The following is a 19,266-nucleotide window of genomic DNA, read 5'->3' as shown; positions in this document are numbered from 1 at the left end:
TTACAATACAAAACTTAAAAATCAAAATAAAATCTAACTATATTTAACTAAAAACATTCGCTTGATAGTTTTTGATCCACTTTAGTTTCAATAGTTATATATTTTATCATATTAAATCTCATAAGAAAAATAACTAATTATGATCTAAAATAATATTTAAACACAGAAATCGTCAAATTGAGGTTGTTAAACAATCTCCTTGTAATCAAATAGCACCACCATCATCTCACCTTAGGGGTTTCAATCAAAATTACAAACAATGTACAATTCAAAACAGACACAATTTTTTACTGATGCATGTTTTCTGAAGAAGTAATGAAGGGGGATAAAAAATGGCCACATGATTTTCAGGTAAATTAAAACTCCAATACAGAAAAAGTTCTTGCCTGAAACACTTTTTTTGACAATAGACCTAACAATAGTGCAATATAGCACAAGAAATTTAACTAACAGTAATTATAGAATTTACTGAAAACAGAATTAATCATTAACAACTATCAACAATAGTAAAATTATTTGATATTTTAACAGATATGTAATTAATAAAAAGCTAAGGTTTTAATGATTAACCAAAGGTTGTCAACAATATACCCAAATATGGTATGATTTTGGAACTTACAAAATAAATTGTCTAGCATAAACGGTTTTTATCGATACATTTTGCAAACGTAAACAACGTATTTAAAATGTACTGATATGGGTGGCACAGATCTTCTTAGGAATTTCCCTTCCATAATAAAAGATATTGAATTATTTGGGTTTAGATTTTTAAATACATACAAATGAGTAGTTTAATTGAGTATTTGGTTACATTTCTAGCCTTGAGCTGCATTTAATGAGCATGTCAATGTTTGGCAGGTTCGAATAAAAAAAGTAGCACAATTTCAAATATTGCTTTAAGCAGAATTTTAAAGAAATGGTTTTGTTTATATCCTTTAATTCAACCATTGTTCAATTTACAATGATCATAAACAGATTTTAAAGTCATGTATAAAATTTGTATTATGAATTCCATGTTGGGGGCCCCGGGATTACTCTAATGACTAATATAATGGTACTAAGTAAAGGCCATGTCACACCGACATCTGCCGCTCCCGCCGCGGGAGTACCGCGCGCGGATGTTTTTCCTCGAGCCATGTCACACCGAAAGTTCGCGTCCGCGGCGGGAGTTTTGAGATGAGTTCATTACAATTCATTTTACATAAGAAACTTATCTTACCTGTTTAGTATGCCATGTAAATTTGCAGGTTTTAAGTCAAGTGCTTAAGAAGCAATTGAATGTTTATTAATTTATTAGTGTAGGACTACTTTAAAAAGTGAATAATTATTTTTTTAAATTTAATTTAGACCTTGTGTTCGAAGCATTTTAAATATGGTTGAGGATAAATTATCCACGTTCAGCATTTTGAACGTTATTTTTCGCTACACTACAAAGACTATTTACTTTTTAAATAAAAACATATGACCATTTTAAAAATAATGTAATTTTTTGCTAAGCCTTCTATTGGAAGTTCAAGTTTACATTGATTATAAAGTTTTGGTTGTTGCAAATCGAAAAAGTTGATGAAACAATAAAACAAAATTTGTTTACGTCGGCAATATAAAAATGTTCATGGGAAACATTAAATTTTCACTGTAAACGTTATTTTTGCATGGTAAACAAAAATTATTTTTTTTGGTGATAAACATAATTACGAAGATATTACAAAACAACATAGATTTCATAATCAAACAAAAGAAACATGTTAAATTTAATTTAAAACTGTATTAAACTGTATTACTTTTAAACTTTAAATAGCTTGGGCATTCAAAATGCCCCTTTAGCGCATGCGCTAGACAAAACTCCCGCCGCGGTAGTCGCAAAAAATCGCTCAGCAGGCGGACGTGGCGGACACTACCGCACGCCCGCGGGCGCGCGGTAGTGCGGTGTGACTTGGCACATTTGATAAAACGGTGAGCGATTTTTCAAAATTCGCTCCCGCCGCGGGAGCGAGCTCGGTGTGACTTGGCCTTAATAGTAGGGGGGAGCGAACTGATCTAGTGGTTAGAGCGCGGCTTTGGTTCCGGATTCAAATCCTGCCAAATCACCAATGGATTTTATATAAGTAATAATGCTGCAACCCCTAGGTCTAGCCTGAAGTAATGTGAAAAAATTCCAGGTTCGTACCTAGCATCCTAGGACAAAAAAGTACTATTTTACCTAGTGTATCTATATATTTCGCTGCTGACACGGCATCATCAAGAAAGCAAACACACCTGACATAAATGTCACAAGTACACAAATAAATAAATAAATACAAAAATAAACATTTAGATTTAATACTGATAGACCTATCACACGACACAAAATGTTTGTTGCAGCTCATGTAATAGACAAAACAAAACAAATTCTACCATGAAGTCTACGTTGTGTGATATGCCTATCAGTATTATATCTAAATGTTTGTTACGTATTTAGTTATTTTTGCGTGTGTGACAGTTATGACAGATTAGTTTTTGCTACCCTGACGAAGCCATATCAGCCGCAAAACATGTTTGTCTACTGATCTTGAGAAACAAATTGCATTACATGACGGAGGTAAAATAGTACCATTATCATTAGTTTATCTATTTTCTTGCAATCAAGTTTTGAGAAGAGCTTCCTACCGATTTCGATGGATAAGAAAAAAATCTATAATGGATAAAACAAAACACCAAACTAACAGTTTTTTATCTTTCCTCTGAAACAAATACCATAGATAAAACATACTCCCTTAGTAGATTAATCATCCTAATGGAACATCTGAAGCCAATTTTATTGTTAGTTCTGTACGTCCAACTATAGAGGTTTTGTTTTGTTTACAATTTGTTTCTTGTTATTGCAGTCATTTAAAACCTCGTTTAACCTAATAAAACGATATAATCATAAACAATAACTGGTCTCCTAGTTATTTAACCAAATAGTAAAGCACAAATCATTAAAATAACCCTAAAATAATAGAAACAAAATGTTGTCTACACTAGCGATCAGTGTGGACGTACATGAACTAGACACAAAAAACAAGCTTCAAAATTTACAATGGGATGAGGAGTCTACTTGTGTTGCTTAGTCTATGCAAATACTCAATAATTAATATTTCAGCAAATTGCATCTCACAAAAAAGTTAAGTTAATATTAGTTTTACTTTCATAAATGGAAAAATATTGATTAATGTTTAAGTTAATCACGACAAATAGTTCAACACGCTTATCTTAAACACAGAGGAACACACAACCTTTCCAATTGGAACAATCTCTAGTTAATAATCTCCACAACAATGATTAGTTCTTAGTTGAAAAGATACTGTACTGTACAAAACAGAAACTAGTTGAACAGTTAAATATATGGAAGACAATAACTTTACAGAAAGTGAGCATTTAAAAAGCAATAAAGGACCTGCTTGCATTTATTTTGAAATAAGTCGTTAAATGAAAAGTCACTGTAAACAATTTAAATATTACAACTACCGCAGTTATAACTATATTATTTCCATGAAAACTGAAATAGTAGGCTAACTCTTGCAAACCCTTCAACAGCGCATATTTTTCTATGAGTATTACGATAAATAAGTGATATCTACTGTTAATAACAGCTAAGATAAACTTTTAACATACGGCTGTGAATATTGTCCTTAAGGTGCAAGCAAAACCTTTGTATTTAAATAAAACTATTACAAACATTTGGTATTACCAACACAATTCAAACTTGGAAGCTGCAAGAATAACATAGTGATCAGATCATTGACTTACGTATATCAAGAAGACCAATAAATTATGAACTACATATTTATAATGTTTCATCGCCTTACATTGTTTAATGTTTTCCTAATAGTGAATGCAGTTTGTGAAATTGTCAAAAAACAAAAGGAAATCGTGGACCCATACATGAAAAAAACTACTACAAAAATACCTGAGATTTAAATGTATAAAAAATATCTAACTACGAGTATTTGCACAAAATAGTCAAGAGATTCCAAACTATGAGAAGATTCATATTCAATAGTTACTTTTGTTAACGATTATATGAATATGAATGAATCCTTTTTTGCTTCACTAACATTATTTATTTCTGAAATGCAACTTATAATCATTTGGCAGTTATCAAAACCGATGTTAAAGTTTTAAATAATAACTGATTAAGTAAAATGTTGAATACATGTAGTACAATAGTGTCAAAATGATCCTGGTTTTGGTAAGAGGTTAAGATTCTTTCTCGATGAGAATACCAAGAGTTATTGAAATGATACTCTTCATAACCCCAGGGTAAAGAGGATTTTTTAAATAACTAGGTAATCTACTTGAAAATGAACCTACGGTTTATAAACTTAAATCACTTTACCATTTTTGGAGAATCACTCATCAAGTAATTTTAATTTTTATTCTGCTCAAACGTGATCCGGAGGAAAATATTTAATTGATTACCATACTTCAATACGTACTTTACCAAACAAAACCAAAATACGACAATTAAGTAATCACCATAACCCACTCCTCAACTAAAACTACAAGTAATACTTTCATACGACTACTTATGAAAAATCGTAAAAAACATTTCCACTACACGAAACTACCGAACAAAAATAACAGCCAGTTGGTCAAGACGGAGCAGCACAGTCTTAAGTCCGAACGGAAAACAAGCCTACATTCAAAGCATTACACCATACTCCCTGCTAAGGGGAGAATATCAAGAGTTAAGTACTGAAATGACAAAGTGTTTTTGTCCGTTGAGAACATTGTAGTAGGCCCACGGCTGGGGGTGGTCTATGGACAGATACCACTCGGGCAGCGGGTCCGGGTAGTTGAGAGGGTCCAGGAATGTTACGTAGATGTTGGGTGCCGTCGGGTAGGGTGGGTAGTTGGCTAACACCCGCGGCCGATGTTCTGGCAGCCGCACAAACTCCGGGTCGACGCCCTCCGGTGAATTATCCGGATTGGACGAAGTTTCAGACCTTCAATATTTTCAAACCAGTTAGTTGGTAATGGTTTCATGTTTTGTATAATGTATTCTATAACTGAGTAGGCCTATTGTATGCATATTGTATAACTGTATAGCATATGGTTAAATGGTGTATTCAACACCTTACAAAACTCTAGGGTTTTGGGGGAATTTTTGTGGAATTACCAGTCAATTTTTAAGGATACTTATGTAAAAATATAAGTATGCAACATTTTTTCAGATTCAAATTTGGTGATTTACTAATGTTATAGAAATATATAATAAAATATTAACATTTTTGAGTGTAGGGGTGGACTAGACTGAGGGATAAAATACATAAGCCTAACAATAACGAAAATATAAACACAAACAAAATGTAACTTATCAACTCATCGGTTGTAATCAGTGACTCATCGTTGAACGGTGAAGCAAAAAACGGTAACTTTATAGGCTACCTACATGATTATGGGAAGCTAAACATGTTGGTTGTCGCTGTATAAAGTAGGCCTACTACATTTTAAATTACACTAGGCCCTATGTACTTTTTCCAATCGTGACTAATTTGCAGCATGGTTTATCCACTTGTGCATTACCAATAGTCTACTGTAATTACTTTGATTACTAGGCCTACTGCTGCTGCAAACTCCACTTAAAAAGGTAATTTAAAATGTTTTTGAATAAAATAGGCTTCTTTTGTAATAAACAAGCTTCAAAAGAAATCAATTTTGAATTTTTTTTCAATATAAATAAAATTTTAAAGAAAAGCGATTGTTAGATAAGACACTGCATGTAGTAAAGTATCCATATACTCTTTCAAATACCCAGATTGCTACTATTGGTATTGAAAGAGAAATGGTATCAATAGTATCGCAACATCCCTAATCAGGTTCTAAGTTTCTAAAGGTTTTTCAATGGGGTGCAAAAAGCCCAAGTGTCAGACACACATCAGACTGAAAGTAATGATGATGATGATGATTATACAAGAACGTTACATACCCGGAGGAGGCTGTCTGTTATCCGTCGGACGAGCCCAGCAAGGGGACCCGTCAGCTGATGTCGAGTCCGTACTGGTCGATGGTTATCTGGCGGCCGTGGAAGTCCCACGACGCAGTCATGTGAAACGCCATGTTGGTCAGGACCACTACGTATTCACACAGCGCAAACAACGAGTACACTGTAGGGGAAACACAGTTATCAAGTCTGCATCGTAGAAATCAAACTAAACTAAATATCAAGCTTATTCATAACAGGATAGAAAGGGATTAAAAGATGTTCACTATTTTATTTACTAAAAGGTTTTTTATTAAATCTTGATAAAAAGTTAATCTTAATAATTTTAAGTAAGTTTAAGTAATAATCTTAGTTTTCTAAGAAGGTTCAATAGAAAAATCAAGTAAAGAAGTTTTCATTTTGTAATTGAAAATTAGGTGTGTGTATATTAGGTAAGAAAAACAAGTCTATAAAAATAAAATATTACTGTGACAGAGCATTTTTTTATTCATAAAGAACTAAACAGAAAACCAAATTATTGATTTAAATAAATAAATTAAGACTATACAATCAACAAACATCTCCTGTTTTGAAGTATTTGTCAATTTAACTTTGAAATTACAAACTTACCCCCAGGCTCACAATACAAGTTGTGTCTGATGAAGAAATATCCAGCCAGGGCGAAGGACACCATATTGATGGCTAACAGCTGGTACTTGAGCCTCAGCGACTTGCTCTCTACGTTGCTGGGAGGCTGGGCTCTGTACCTCGTCAGTAGAACACAAGTTAGCACCATGTACAGCTCCGACGTCAGCATGAACGTCATGAAACACTTCTCGTGAATAGCTGCAAACAAAACATTGGACTGGTTACACATATCAGGTGGGGATATGGGCACTATTTTCAATTTTAAAATATTGGGTACAGTCACAGCATGAAAGTAAGACTGTACATTATGTAACACTCTCAGAGATAAGGTCTTCAACTCCAATCCATCCAGGTGATAGCCTACCCCCAAATAATTGAGTACCGGTAACGGTTACTTGATGTAATTTAAAATATGTCAAATCCATTCTAATTTTACATGTATAGATTTAGGAAAGTGGGTGTAATGTTCTAAAAAGACAAGAAAGCAGAGATACAATTTTTTGCCACCCTGGATACTCAAAGGCTTTACCCGAAAGTTATTGAACAGCTTTCGTCAATGCACTTACATTTACCCTGACTCCATTTAGGCAGAGTGTCAATAGGCCTACTTAGTGCAGATTAAATACAGCTGTGATAATTGCCTGAATAACTATTTTATGTATACAAATTGAATTGGATAAAGTCAAGTAGAACGCCAACTTTCCGAATAAATTGGGACCGTAATACATTTTTGGATAATCAAGTATTATACAGAAAGAGGCTAACTGAGTTTTACTATTGCGATCGCAGAACGTGTCTGCAAAGATTTTGTGATTAAAAAATTCATGCTTTCACCGCGATTGCGGAGGACGGTTATGATTTTTAGAAGAATAATGATGTCTACAAGACCGAGGCAGATGTGCAATATTTTTCTGCATGATTTTGATGTCTACACAACAGCGCAAGAGTTTTTAGATTTTGCCTCGCTCCTGGCTTTTGCCTAACTAAACAACAATTCTTATTAGGTACTGTGTTTTTTTTCATTCTTTCTGAGAGCGATTTGGATAGCTGGAGTTTGGATGGTTGGAATTCTACTGTACATGCTTTTAACTAGATTTGCCCTGATACATGGGATTTCAAGAACAATTACTGTAAATTTGCTTAGTAGCTACTAGCTAGGCTATAGTACATTTTACCTACTCAATTGTTTAAAAATTACTCTTAAAAGATATGTTTTCAGCGTCTTTCCATTGTATATTGTAATCCCTAAACAAGAGAGCGTGTTCTTCCAGTTTTAAAAAAAGTCTTGGCAGTGAAGAAGCCTTCCTCTACAATGTGTTCTTTGCTGGGTAATCTCATCCCAGGCATAGTCACAAGCCAAAGTAGTCCGTTTCGCAGACCAAGTAAGTACCTGCTAATGGGTTTATAGAAAGGAGACACGTTAAACTTTGTTAAGGCAAAGCCAATGCGGATATTGTCAGTGACTGCAATAGTTAATAGCCTTCTAATTTCATAATTGACCTAGGCCTACAAATATAATCTACAAATAAATATAGTCTACAAATATATGTTGCACCAAGAATGGTACATTTTTTTTTACATCAATAACCTTAACGTACGTAAATATACAGTTTATTTCCTTGCACTCACCATAGTTGTATGCGGACGGGATGAACGTTAAGCCGATGAGAGCAACGTTCTCCACGACGTTAAGGAAGCACGCGACGGAAGCCAATGTTTGTGCCCCGTTACTGAGTATGTCCTTGTAGTACTGACGATACATGGATGTGAACAGAAATCTGGGTCCTGCGTGGACCGCGATAGCTGTGCCCCACACAAACCTCTGCGTTCTGTAGTTGCCGATCGCCGCCGATATTGACGGAAGAAAGTTTGGCACCTACAAATGAAACTAACATCAGTACTCTAGTACTCTATAGTCCTATTAAACCCTATTCATTGTTAAAATAATTAGTCTCTGACGGATTCAAAATTAGGTAGGCCTAACTAAATGTATTTAATGTAACCCAGTAAGCCTACATGAAACTTTTGTGACTTATATTTGTATTGAAAATTTACACATGTCAAAGTGTGTAAGTCTGCTTAAGTGGTATTTTTTTCAAATTTATAAACCAACAACAATGTATCAAACTCTTTCGGCTTCTATTACACAACTCATTCTAAAAGAAGTAATTATCATGTCTATTATATTGAAATGTAACTAAAGTGGCTGTCAAAATCACTTTACGGAAAGTAAATAAAAGAAACATCTTATAAAACATAAAACATATATTTACGCTTATACTGTTACTCACACGACGGTAAATATAGCCTACTTTAAAGATGGTAAGTGGTACCTAATTGATTTCGATTGGACACTCCAATCATAATCAGACCCAATAAATCACTTTCTATTCAACACAAAGAACACAGTTACAAAATCGTATACCTTGCAATGGGTGAAGGTGGAGTCATCGAAGTTGTAGAGTAAGGACCAGATGACGCAAAAAACAAAACTGCTGAGGGGCAGCAGACAGGTGCTCCAAGCGAGCTTCTCAAACGGGATTCGGACAACGAAGCCCTTGGACTGGCGATAGTTGAGAGGTAAGTAACCAGTTGTGTTTACCATCACTGGTTTACTAGGCATCCCTCCCAACCTCTCATGCCACCCTGGAACCGGTTCAGGCATAAGTATCAATAACAAAAGGTCAATGGCATAGAAACACAAAATATGCAATAATATAAGATTGGAAAAGCAGGCTTACCTGAATTGAAAAAATCATACTGATGCAAGAAACACAAAAACTTTACATGAGTTATAAATCTTTAGCTAAACAGTTAGTAACAAAGTCAATATTTTTCTAGTACACAACAAGGATATTTCACTGTCTAAAGCCCCGTTCACACGGGGCGAGTTTACAAGCTACAAGCCGGCTTTTTTACACGCAGCTAGTAAAATAGCTCAGTGTGAACGACGTACTCGCTCAAAAGCTGCTTGTAAAAAAGCTCTGGAAAAAGTTGACGCTGCCGCTACTTTACACGCCAACTCGCCAGTTTTTGAGCGAGTAGGCGTGTAAAGTAGCCCAGTGTGAACACAGTTGCTTGTGCTTGTGCGCTTGTTACTCAAAGATGTTGGAGGATTTGGTTCAAGCCAGCTACTGAGCGAGTGGAAAAAGCATCGTGTGAACGACTACAAGCGCACTCGCCGACTCGCCGGCGTCTTTCTACATGTTGGCGAGTTGGCAAGTGGACAAGCTCCGTGTGAACGAATACAAGCACACTCGCCAACTCGCCCGGCTTCTTACACGCCGGCGAGTAGCGTGTAAACTCGCCCCGTGTGAACGAGACTATAGTAATTTTCAACTGGTGTTTGAGATAGAGAGAAACAATCTTGATCTTAAACCTACAACCTCCATTGCAGGTTGGTTACACCACCAACCTCATATTGCAGTATTTATGGTTAACATTACACAATATTTATTAAAAATACAAGAGGATAGAGCGATTTACCAATTCACTCTGTCAGAAAATACTATTTACTTCCAAGTTTTATGAATTGAAGAATATAAGAAAACATTCAATCCAAAAATTAACCTTGCTCCCGTTGTAGATCATAAATTCTGGATTAACAAATAACAGTTATTTGAACTTTTTAACAACCATGGTATTTCAAACTAGACTGAAACTGTTAATACAAACAAAATGATCGATTTTTAGTAAAGCATTTCTTTGAGAACACTCTGAGAAAATTGTCAAGGGATGAATTGTGAAATGAACAAAATTTTCAACAAATAACGAGGCCTCTACCTTTAACTATTAAAACCTATCAGTTTAACTGTTCAATACATTTGAAATTAAATTGTTCTACTTGGGCGATGAAAATAAAATCCTAAAATCCAAACACAATTTAATGACTTTTGGTTGATTGTTGCTTTTCTATTCACTTCAACTTAGGGAATTGAGATTTATGTTATTTTACAAAAAATACAGACATGTTGAAATTAAATATCAGTATGTTTATGTAAACAACATAATGAAAAATAGTCAGTTGTCATCTCGGACAGGCCTCATAAATAATAATTAATTCAATCTAGGCTATGTTAATTGAGGTCAAATTTTCAACATAACTGCCATTATAAAAGAACTGACATCTTGAATGGAGCCAATTATGCCCAATTAACTTTGCTCTTTCTGGTTCTTTCTATTAAAACCTGGCTGATTTCAATAGTGAAGCTAAAAATCCTAATTCAAAAGCAATTTTATGCGCTAATCTTAGGAGATTCATTACGTTAGTAGAAATAAATCAAATAATTAAAATACCCTACTGTGGGTGTTTAATTTTGAAGCTATTCACAACCCTAATACTAGCGTTACTAATTACTAGCATTCAGTTGATTAATTAATAGGATGCTTATTTCATAACTTCCAAGGTTTTTAACCAACTACGTTCTGTAAAACATGACATTGGGCTGAAAAGGACATTCTAGAACATCACTCATTGAAATGTCGAAATTTATAATAAATTGACAACAAACCCCAAAGATTTTATGTTGTGGACGTAATACAGGACCGAAATTATTTTAGGACCTGCAATGTTTTCAAATGAATGTATAAAGCTTTTGATTGTTTTGACATCCAGATAGTTATTTATCTTTGGCCAACAGTATACTGTAGTTTCATGATAGGTTTCATCATTTACTCTGTTTGAGTAAACCCCCTTTGCTAGATAATTGTATAGTTTATCATTGAAAATAAATTAAGGCAATGGTTCAGAATACTAGCTTTAGTTACTAAAAAATTTTACAAACCCATAAAAAGAAATTGAACATAACTTACGTTATTGCATACAACCACAACATGAAAATCAGTCAAATTTAACCACAAGATATATTTTTTTTAAATGGTTTAAGTAAGATATCTAAAATTGTGATGATCATAAATAATTAATTACAGCTTTAGGCCTACACTGAGTTGGCTTAAAAATTGATGGGGTGATAGACAATGGAGACAAATAAGTGATCAAAGGCTTCTTTACCTTTGTTTGTAGTCCAGACTTTAGTCATTGACCTTTTGTAAAAAAAGGTGCTGGCCAGTTTTATTGAAAGTCCAACATTGTCAAAGCTTACAACAAGCCAAAATATCAAAATAAATAGTTACAATTACCATAGCCTATGTTGATTTGATTTTTAAGCTTTGACAAAGTTGCACTTGCAACAATACTTGCCAGCACAATTTTTTTTTTTTTTTACATCATAGATGGATAAGAACGCTTATTTTGTCATAAAGGAGTCAAGGGCTATGGATTGTTTTTCAGCATCATCATTCGTACCATAACATTCATGCAGATTAATAATGACAAGGCAATATTACGTGAGTGAACAAAATTATTTTTAGCTAATCCATGGCCTAATCTTATAAGTATAAGTTAAGGCGGCGGCGAGCGAGATAAAAGTGGCAACTCAGCAGTCCCGGCCGACAGAAACAGCTGTAGCACCAGATCATATGAAGCGTATGTGCAATGCTAATGTTAACACGTTTGTCATTATTGTTATCAGTATTTCTGGCTGCACTTTAGTTTACGTCCTACACTCATTCGAATGAAAAATATCGATATAGATTATTCAATATATAGGTAGATCATTCAATATATCGATTAGACTATTTCATTCGGTTAAACTTAACCTAACCAAACTTGATATATCGAATTAAATAATCGATATATCAACCGATATATTTATTCGAATGAGTGTAGGACGTAAACTTAAGTGCAGCCATATTTCTATGCACAGGATTTTATACCATGTGTAAAGGGGATGCGAGATAAAAGAGGATTTTTAGCTCTGGGTTTTTTTTTTCTTTATCAAACTGATTTTCAGATAAAACCAACCTCAATTGATTAAATTATTTTAGCATAATAGGCCTAACTTAAGTTATATTGCAATATTGGTTTAAAGAAATATTTAAACATATTACACTATAAAAGTTTACTCTGGATATAGGCTAACGGAGAAATATATGTGGGATAAAACATGATTATTAATTTATAAAAGCGGAATGAAATAGAATTTTTACAACCCAATAGGAATAGGCCTAAGTGGGATTTTTGTTTTGGTCTTCTAGATACACTGATTGGTATTACCATGACAATTAGGACGGCAAGTGTGAAATTACCAGCTGCGGCCTTTATATATTGAGGCCAAAAGTTGTGCCTAAGCATATTGAATAGTTAGATTTACTTTAACACCTAGGCATATAGTTTAGACACTAGAGGCAGAATTTTGATTAGGCCCATAACAAGTATAGTTACAAAAAGGTAATACTCAAAGGCAAATTCATTTTTCGCAAATTTGCTAACTTAAGTTATTGTAGCCTATGTGTCCTCATTGCGCTGAAAGCCTAGGCCTAACTTACCTAAGTTAGATGGGTTTACAGATCTGTTACAGACTTGCTGTATTTACCTATATTAGTCTTAATAGTTAAAGCTAGATCTGAAAGCTATGCTTAAACCTAATCAGACAAAATCACTAGAGCTAGGTCTGAAAGCTATGCTTAAGCCCAATCAGACAAAATCACTAGAGCTAGGTCTGAAAGCTATGCTTAAGCCCAATCAGACAAACTCACTAAGTTAACATAACCTTTCTAGACCTAGAAGAAAGAATTCAGAGGACATTTCATTGGAATTAATCAAGCCTTCTTTTCAAATTAATATCATAGCTTACTTTGGCCTGATTTGTGATGTACAATTCAATTTTACATTGTCAATTAAAATCAATAATACAAAATATACTAAACATTTTATTTTTATGTTTTGTTTGGAAACGGATAGCTTAGCTTAGAATGTCAAACAACAAAAGCTTTAATGGTAAATAGTTTTAATACAACAAGCATTCCTATGTTAATTCTTCATCTAGACAAAGCAAACATGGGTCATAAAATTCTTACTTGCAAAACATACGCTATAAAATAAAATTACCTAAAATGTTTTTAATACCTTAAAATTAATTTCGACCATGAGTTATCTATTTATTTATCTCTGTAACTCAATCATCACGGTTAAGTACCAACTAAAATCATAAAAGTAAAACTACATTAAACATTAATATTTATAAATAAATACCTAAAAATGGTGATCTGCCAACGGACTATGAGAGCAACAAAGATATCATTCTTAAATCTGTTGTGTATTAACCGAATCAGAAATAATTTATTCTTGCAATTCTACAACTACATTATATTTTGTACAGTATTTGCCATAAATATTCAGTTATTTCAATATTGTTATAATTCGTTGGACGTAGGTGATAGTAACAAATATTGACGTCAGTGTTTCCATCAGCAAGAAAAAAATATCCCTGGGCCAACGTCAAAAAATCCCTAGTTATCCCTAGTCCATGTTCTAATAATCCCTCCAATTATCCCTCTTCATCAAATCGAGATAACTTATTATTTTTGCAGCAATACCAATGGATCATGTATAGCCACCTAAAATATGGTAACTGGTGATATTATTCTTCAATATCCCATATTATTTATAAAGTAATACTATACAAAAAACATTTTTGCACCATTAAAACCACGGCCATCTTTAACTCCAGGCAGGCCGCGGCCTGGTAGAATTGGCAATATCAATATAAATTATTTAAGACTAGCTGTAACCCGCGGGCTTTGCCCCGTTTAACTTCTTAATTTTCAAGATTATCTCGTTCGCATGGCTCAATCACGTCCTGGTTGAAGTTCGTTCGCTACGCTCACTCACCTTTGGGTTGGAGCTCGTTCGCTACGCTCACTCACCTTTAGGTTGGAGCTCGTTCGCTGCGCTCACTTGCCTTCAGGTTAGCTCGTTCGCTACGCTAACTCGCCTCCAGGTTGAAGTTCGTTCGCTACTCTCACTCACCTTTTGGTTGCAAATTAGCTGTTGTCATAAATGTAAAAGAAATAATAGTGCTGCACCCTGTTGGTAATTTTTGTAACTTAAATGCTATTGAACATCACAGAACAGAACCAACTTGTTTAATTGAAACAGCTGTTAAGATTCAATAATTTCATTTCTCATAAGGTTAACATGGGAAACTCCAGAGCCACTGGGGCGGAGCCCGAAAGGATTTTTGAAATAAGAATATGCCTATATGTTAATCGGGAATGTGAGCTATCATCATGCCAAATTTCAGCCCAATCCGACCAGTATTTTTCGCGTTCACTTGTCACAAACATACATCCATACATCTATACATCCATCCATCCAAACTTTCTCATTTATAATATTAGTAGGATGGGGGACGCCACTATGTGAGAATTTTAACCCAAATATGAGTGTAGGATGAGTGGCGCGATCTTGTAGTCTTGTTAGTGACTAAGGCCGACATGTTCCTTAGACACAGCTTAATAGCCCATACAGCTAATGGCAACTAAGGGACATACAACAGTTTATAGTGGAATCCGAACCACATTTTTCCAACGTTGCAAGTACCGCAGTATTGTTTAGCACCAGACGTCCCATAAGTTAACATGGAATTAAAACATAATATATAATCGAAAACCAAAACAATATAAATTGAACATCTATTTCTGTACATTCAATGTGGAGTCAACATTTTCATAGCCCAGTAACCAAGCTTTCGTATTCTTAAAAAAATACATAAATATCATTAGCTTAGCGTTCTCCAAACAAACACCTTTTACAACACTAACACTATACTTGCAACGTTGCCATTTCGAAGGCTGCGGCCTCCGGCCTGGAATGATAGGTTAGGTAGCCGTGATTAAACTGTCTATGTGGTACAAAACAAGATTAATTAACTAAAAAATGAAACAAATAGTTATTAATTTTAGAAACTAATAATGTTCATTTATAAATGAATATAATAATATAAGTATTTAAAATTGTTTCAAAAATATTCCTCAAGTGTCCAAATTTCAAACTTAATAGTCTTTTTCAAACATTGCCACCATGCCTTGGTGAAAAGGTTAAACACCAAGTTACTTACTAACCAAAAAACATCACAGAAATCACCGGCAAACAAAATCAAAACGAAAACAAACATTCGACATTGACACAGGGCACAGGGCTACAACAAACACAACCACAATAATACAGTAGTAATCTAAATACACAGTACATAGTACAATAGTGTATTTAATAAATACAGTAATCTAGATCCTCCATTCCATTCCACCGACCGACTCCAGTCCTTTGCTTGTTTCGTGCAGTGTTGGCTGTTACTCTTCCTATTGTGTGTTCCGACTTTGAAAAATTAGCCTTGCAAAATTAGCCAAAATAGGTCATTAAAGTTGTTGAAATACAGCCATATGTATTATTTTATCAATATTTCAATTTTATAATGGTAAAGGCCTAAAATCCCTAGAAAATCTAAAAAATCCTTCAATTTCGCTGATTATCCCTAGTTATCCCTCAATCCCTTTTCAATCCCTCGAAGGCCCTAAATATCCCTAGAAAGGGATTTTTATCCCTCAAATGGAAACACTGATTGACGTCTACACTATAATCTAATATCTAATGAAAACTGAACAGACGCCACACAGCTGACCGAGCTGACGTTATTGAGGGCCACAGCTGGCATAATAATGTTGTTTCTGTTTTAAAATCAATACAACCCAAAGCCACCAACATTTCATTACCTTTTCTGAATGTCATACTTTAAGAAAACCACGTATAATAAGCATAGTCATTTAATTTTTTAGTTTGATTGACTTGAGGTATATTAGATGGTGGAATAATTATATAGCATAAAACGCATATATTGATGTATGTATAATAATGATTTATGTTTAGGTTTGTTGATGTGTAGAACCCCAATATGTTAACATTGGGACCGATTAACTTTTTTCGTTTTGAGGTCCCTTGAGGCCAAAAACGCCATCAGTTCAAATTCATATATACAATGTATACACAAACACAAGAGATTTATATATGTGTGTGTTAGCACGATAACTCGAGCAAAAATTATCTGATTTTGATTAAATTTTGTATAAACGTGTAAACCACATTTTCATTCTAACGATCGAGTTCGCGAACCAGCATGATCGGACTATGAGAACAGTTGTTTATGAGGGGTATGGGTGTAATGGGGTTTTCCATTTTTCACACTGTAAACATAAAATTGTGCATTTTATTTCCGAACCATTTTGTAGAGCTAAAAAAACAACAAATAATTTGTATATTGAAGCATTATGTTGTATGTCTAACGGTTTCGGAAAAAATCCCAAAAAAGGGAAATTTAAAATTACCACGTTATTCTTATATGGAGAATTAAAACTCTTGTAGCCTGCTTGTCTAAGAACATAATATTTTAATGAAATTTTGAAATGTTTACTTCATACTAAGCTATCTATATTTCAATAAACCCCCCCCCTCTTCTTCCTTGTAGCAGCAAACCTAACTCTACCTGAGTAAATAGAAAATAAATCTGACAATTTTAAGGGAATAGTTTAGTGGAATTCCAGCTATAGACTGAAATTCGCTTAGTTTGCAGGTTCGCTGCGGGGGTAAATTTTACTTTTTTAAATCACTTTATTTGTTTATCAATACTTAACATATAAAGACTTAATAAATCCATTTTTTCACTTCAAGGTGTGTAGCAACGATATTTCCATAATAGACTTACTACCTACCTACTTTATAATAACTCTATGGTGGAAATACTTTTAGCTGAAGATTAGGGACCTGGGACCTTCCTTTCCTTAAATTATGTGAATCTGACCTTCCAACCCTTCATGTGGCATAATTAATATACAATTTTAATCCTATGAAAAACACTTGTAGTGCCTCTCTTGCTCTACATCGTGTGCAATATGCAATTAAGTTCGGCCATAATCAGTTTGAAACACAATAATCTGACCTGCGAAAGACTACAGAAAAGTTAGATAGCTGCTACAGTACCAAGATTTATAATACATTTTGCTAGATCTACTGTGTTATTGTTTTTCGTTATCCTTTTGAGAAGGGGACGCCACCTAGGTGTATATTTGAACCAAAATATGAGTGAAAGATGAGCTAGTGTATACAGTTCTATAGAATCTATACAGGTGGTAAAAAAGTCCCAGGACAGTTAAATATAAAAAAAATAATGAATATAGAGCTACAATACTTGGTACAAAGTTAAAGGGCATAAAACTCTATTTTAACACATATTCAGTGATCCAATAACTCTTCAGGGGGATGGCCCATGAGGAGTTGGAAGAAAATCTTAAGTGGAAGCATAGGTCAATATGCACATAAAATTAAAGGTCTTCTTTAGTAGAATACAATGCCGCAAACCGCACTTCAAAAGGTTGATCCTGCGCAAAATGACAGTTGTTCAAAGATTCATTTAATTTACATTGCTATTATACGCTTTCTCCTCAGGGGGCACAGCCCTAGGAATCGGAAGAAAATTGTTAACGTAAAAATAGGTCGATATGCACATCAAATTAAAGGTCTTCACTTGTAGATTACGATGACGTAAATTCAAGCTCAAAAGAATGCCTGAGTAAAATATGGCAGTTGTTCAAAGATTCAAAATGGCAGATTCAAGAAATCTTTGAACATCTGCCATTTTGCGCAGGATCAACCTTTTGAAGTGCGGTTTGCGGCATTGTATTTTACTAAAAAAGACCTTTAATTTTATGTGCATATTGACCTATGCTTCCATTTAAGATTTTCTTCCGACTCCTTGTGGGCCGTCCCCCTGAAGAGTTATTGGATCACTGAATATGTGTTAAAATAGAGTTTTATGCCCTGTAACTTTGTACCAAGTATTGTAGCTCTATCCACATTATTTTTTAAAATATTTAACTGTCCTGGGACTTTATTACCACCCTGTATAGACACTATATACAAATCTATAGAATGTTGTGAGATGATCTGTGTAGCTATGTAAATGACTAAGATAAGCTGTTTCATCATTAAGGACCTAATTTATTTAAAGCCCTTTAATGATTATCAGCGATCAGGGACAGCTGGGTCCTGTTTCGAACCATAAAAAACTACTGATTTTTCTAGTTCTTGAAAGTGTGTCATATATAAAAAGGCCAGGAGAGAGAGTTTGTAGTAGCAAGAGGTTTATTTTTGGGCTGGCAGCGATATTTCAAGATGGTCTCCGCATCACTATCCCTGTGTTACTATTAAAAGTCTCATACTGTGTTCTATACAGCAGATGGCATTTCAGAATATTTTAATTTTTGGTTTAAAAAATGTATACTCTTACCCATATCAATAATTTCATTGTCATCTCCATCCATATTTATTTTTCGTTTATGGAAGCATTTATATAACTGGCAGCGAGTGAGGTGCATTTAGGTTTGAGAGTCAAAATACTAAAATGTTACCCACCAAAAGAACTGTATTGGTTTTCTTGAAAATTTTTAAGTAAAATGGTTTAATCATAATTCAATTGAGTACCTAGTGCTCTTATTTGATGATTTAAATGTTCCCAACAATTTAATAATGTTCGTAGTGGTAGGAGTATTTTTTGAAATAAAAAAAACACAAATAATAAAAGTATTGAACAATTTATACCGCACTCATGAAACTAAAACTCACAGACTGGTTGTTTCTAGCGATATAAACGCAATACATTTGTCAGTGTGTACAGTCTGAACAAATAAGATCCATCTGACAAATGGTAACCACATTTGTGTGTTCAAAAAATTAATAAGACACAATTAGGAAAATATTTTATTCTTAAAAATTTTAATTTTTT

At 34.1% G+C, this 19,266-nt stretch overlaps 1 protein-coding gene across 2 annotated transcripts; it reads right to left on the bottom strand.

The window, feature by feature from the left end:
* Window positions 1–1,798: 1,798 nt before the first annotated feature.
* LOC128986343 (post-GPI attachment to proteins factor 2-like) lies at window positions 1,799–18,869 on the bottom strand. 2 transcript variants are annotated; one of them, XM_054406669.1, is made up of 6 exons: window positions 18,772–18,869; window positions 9,018–9,238; window positions 8,222–8,468; window positions 6,575–6,790; window positions 5,951–6,128; window positions 1,799–4,967 (listed from the first exon to the last, which is right to left on the bottom strand). In XM_054406669.1, the coding sequence occupies exons 1-5, from the start codon at window positions 18,857–18,859 to the stop codon at window positions 6,001–6,003; spliced, it is 900 nt and encodes a 299-aa protein (XP_054262644.1). In that variant the 5' UTR covers window positions 18,860–18,869; the 3' UTR covers window positions 1,799–4,967; window positions 5,951–6,000. The 2 variants fall into 2 exon arrangements, with proteins under 2 accessions (XP_054262644.1, XP_054262646.1); XM_054406671.1 differs by lacking the exon at window positions 18,772–18,869 and adding an exon at window positions 13,686–13,876.
* Window positions 18,870–19,266: the final 397 nt, after the last annotated feature.

The sequence above is a fragment of the Macrosteles quadrilineatus genome, unplaced genomic scaffold (genome assembly GCF_028750875.1).
Source record: "Macrosteles quadrilineatus isolate MER2022 unplaced genomic scaffold, UCM_ALF_1.0 Scaffold_2__2_contigs__length_208266976, whole genome shotgun sequence".
Taxonomy (NCBI): domain Eukaryota; kingdom Metazoa; phylum Arthropoda; class Insecta; order Hemiptera; family Cicadellidae; genus Macrosteles; species Macrosteles quadrilineatus.
This window is presented reverse-complemented; position numbering and strand designations above follow the sequence as displayed.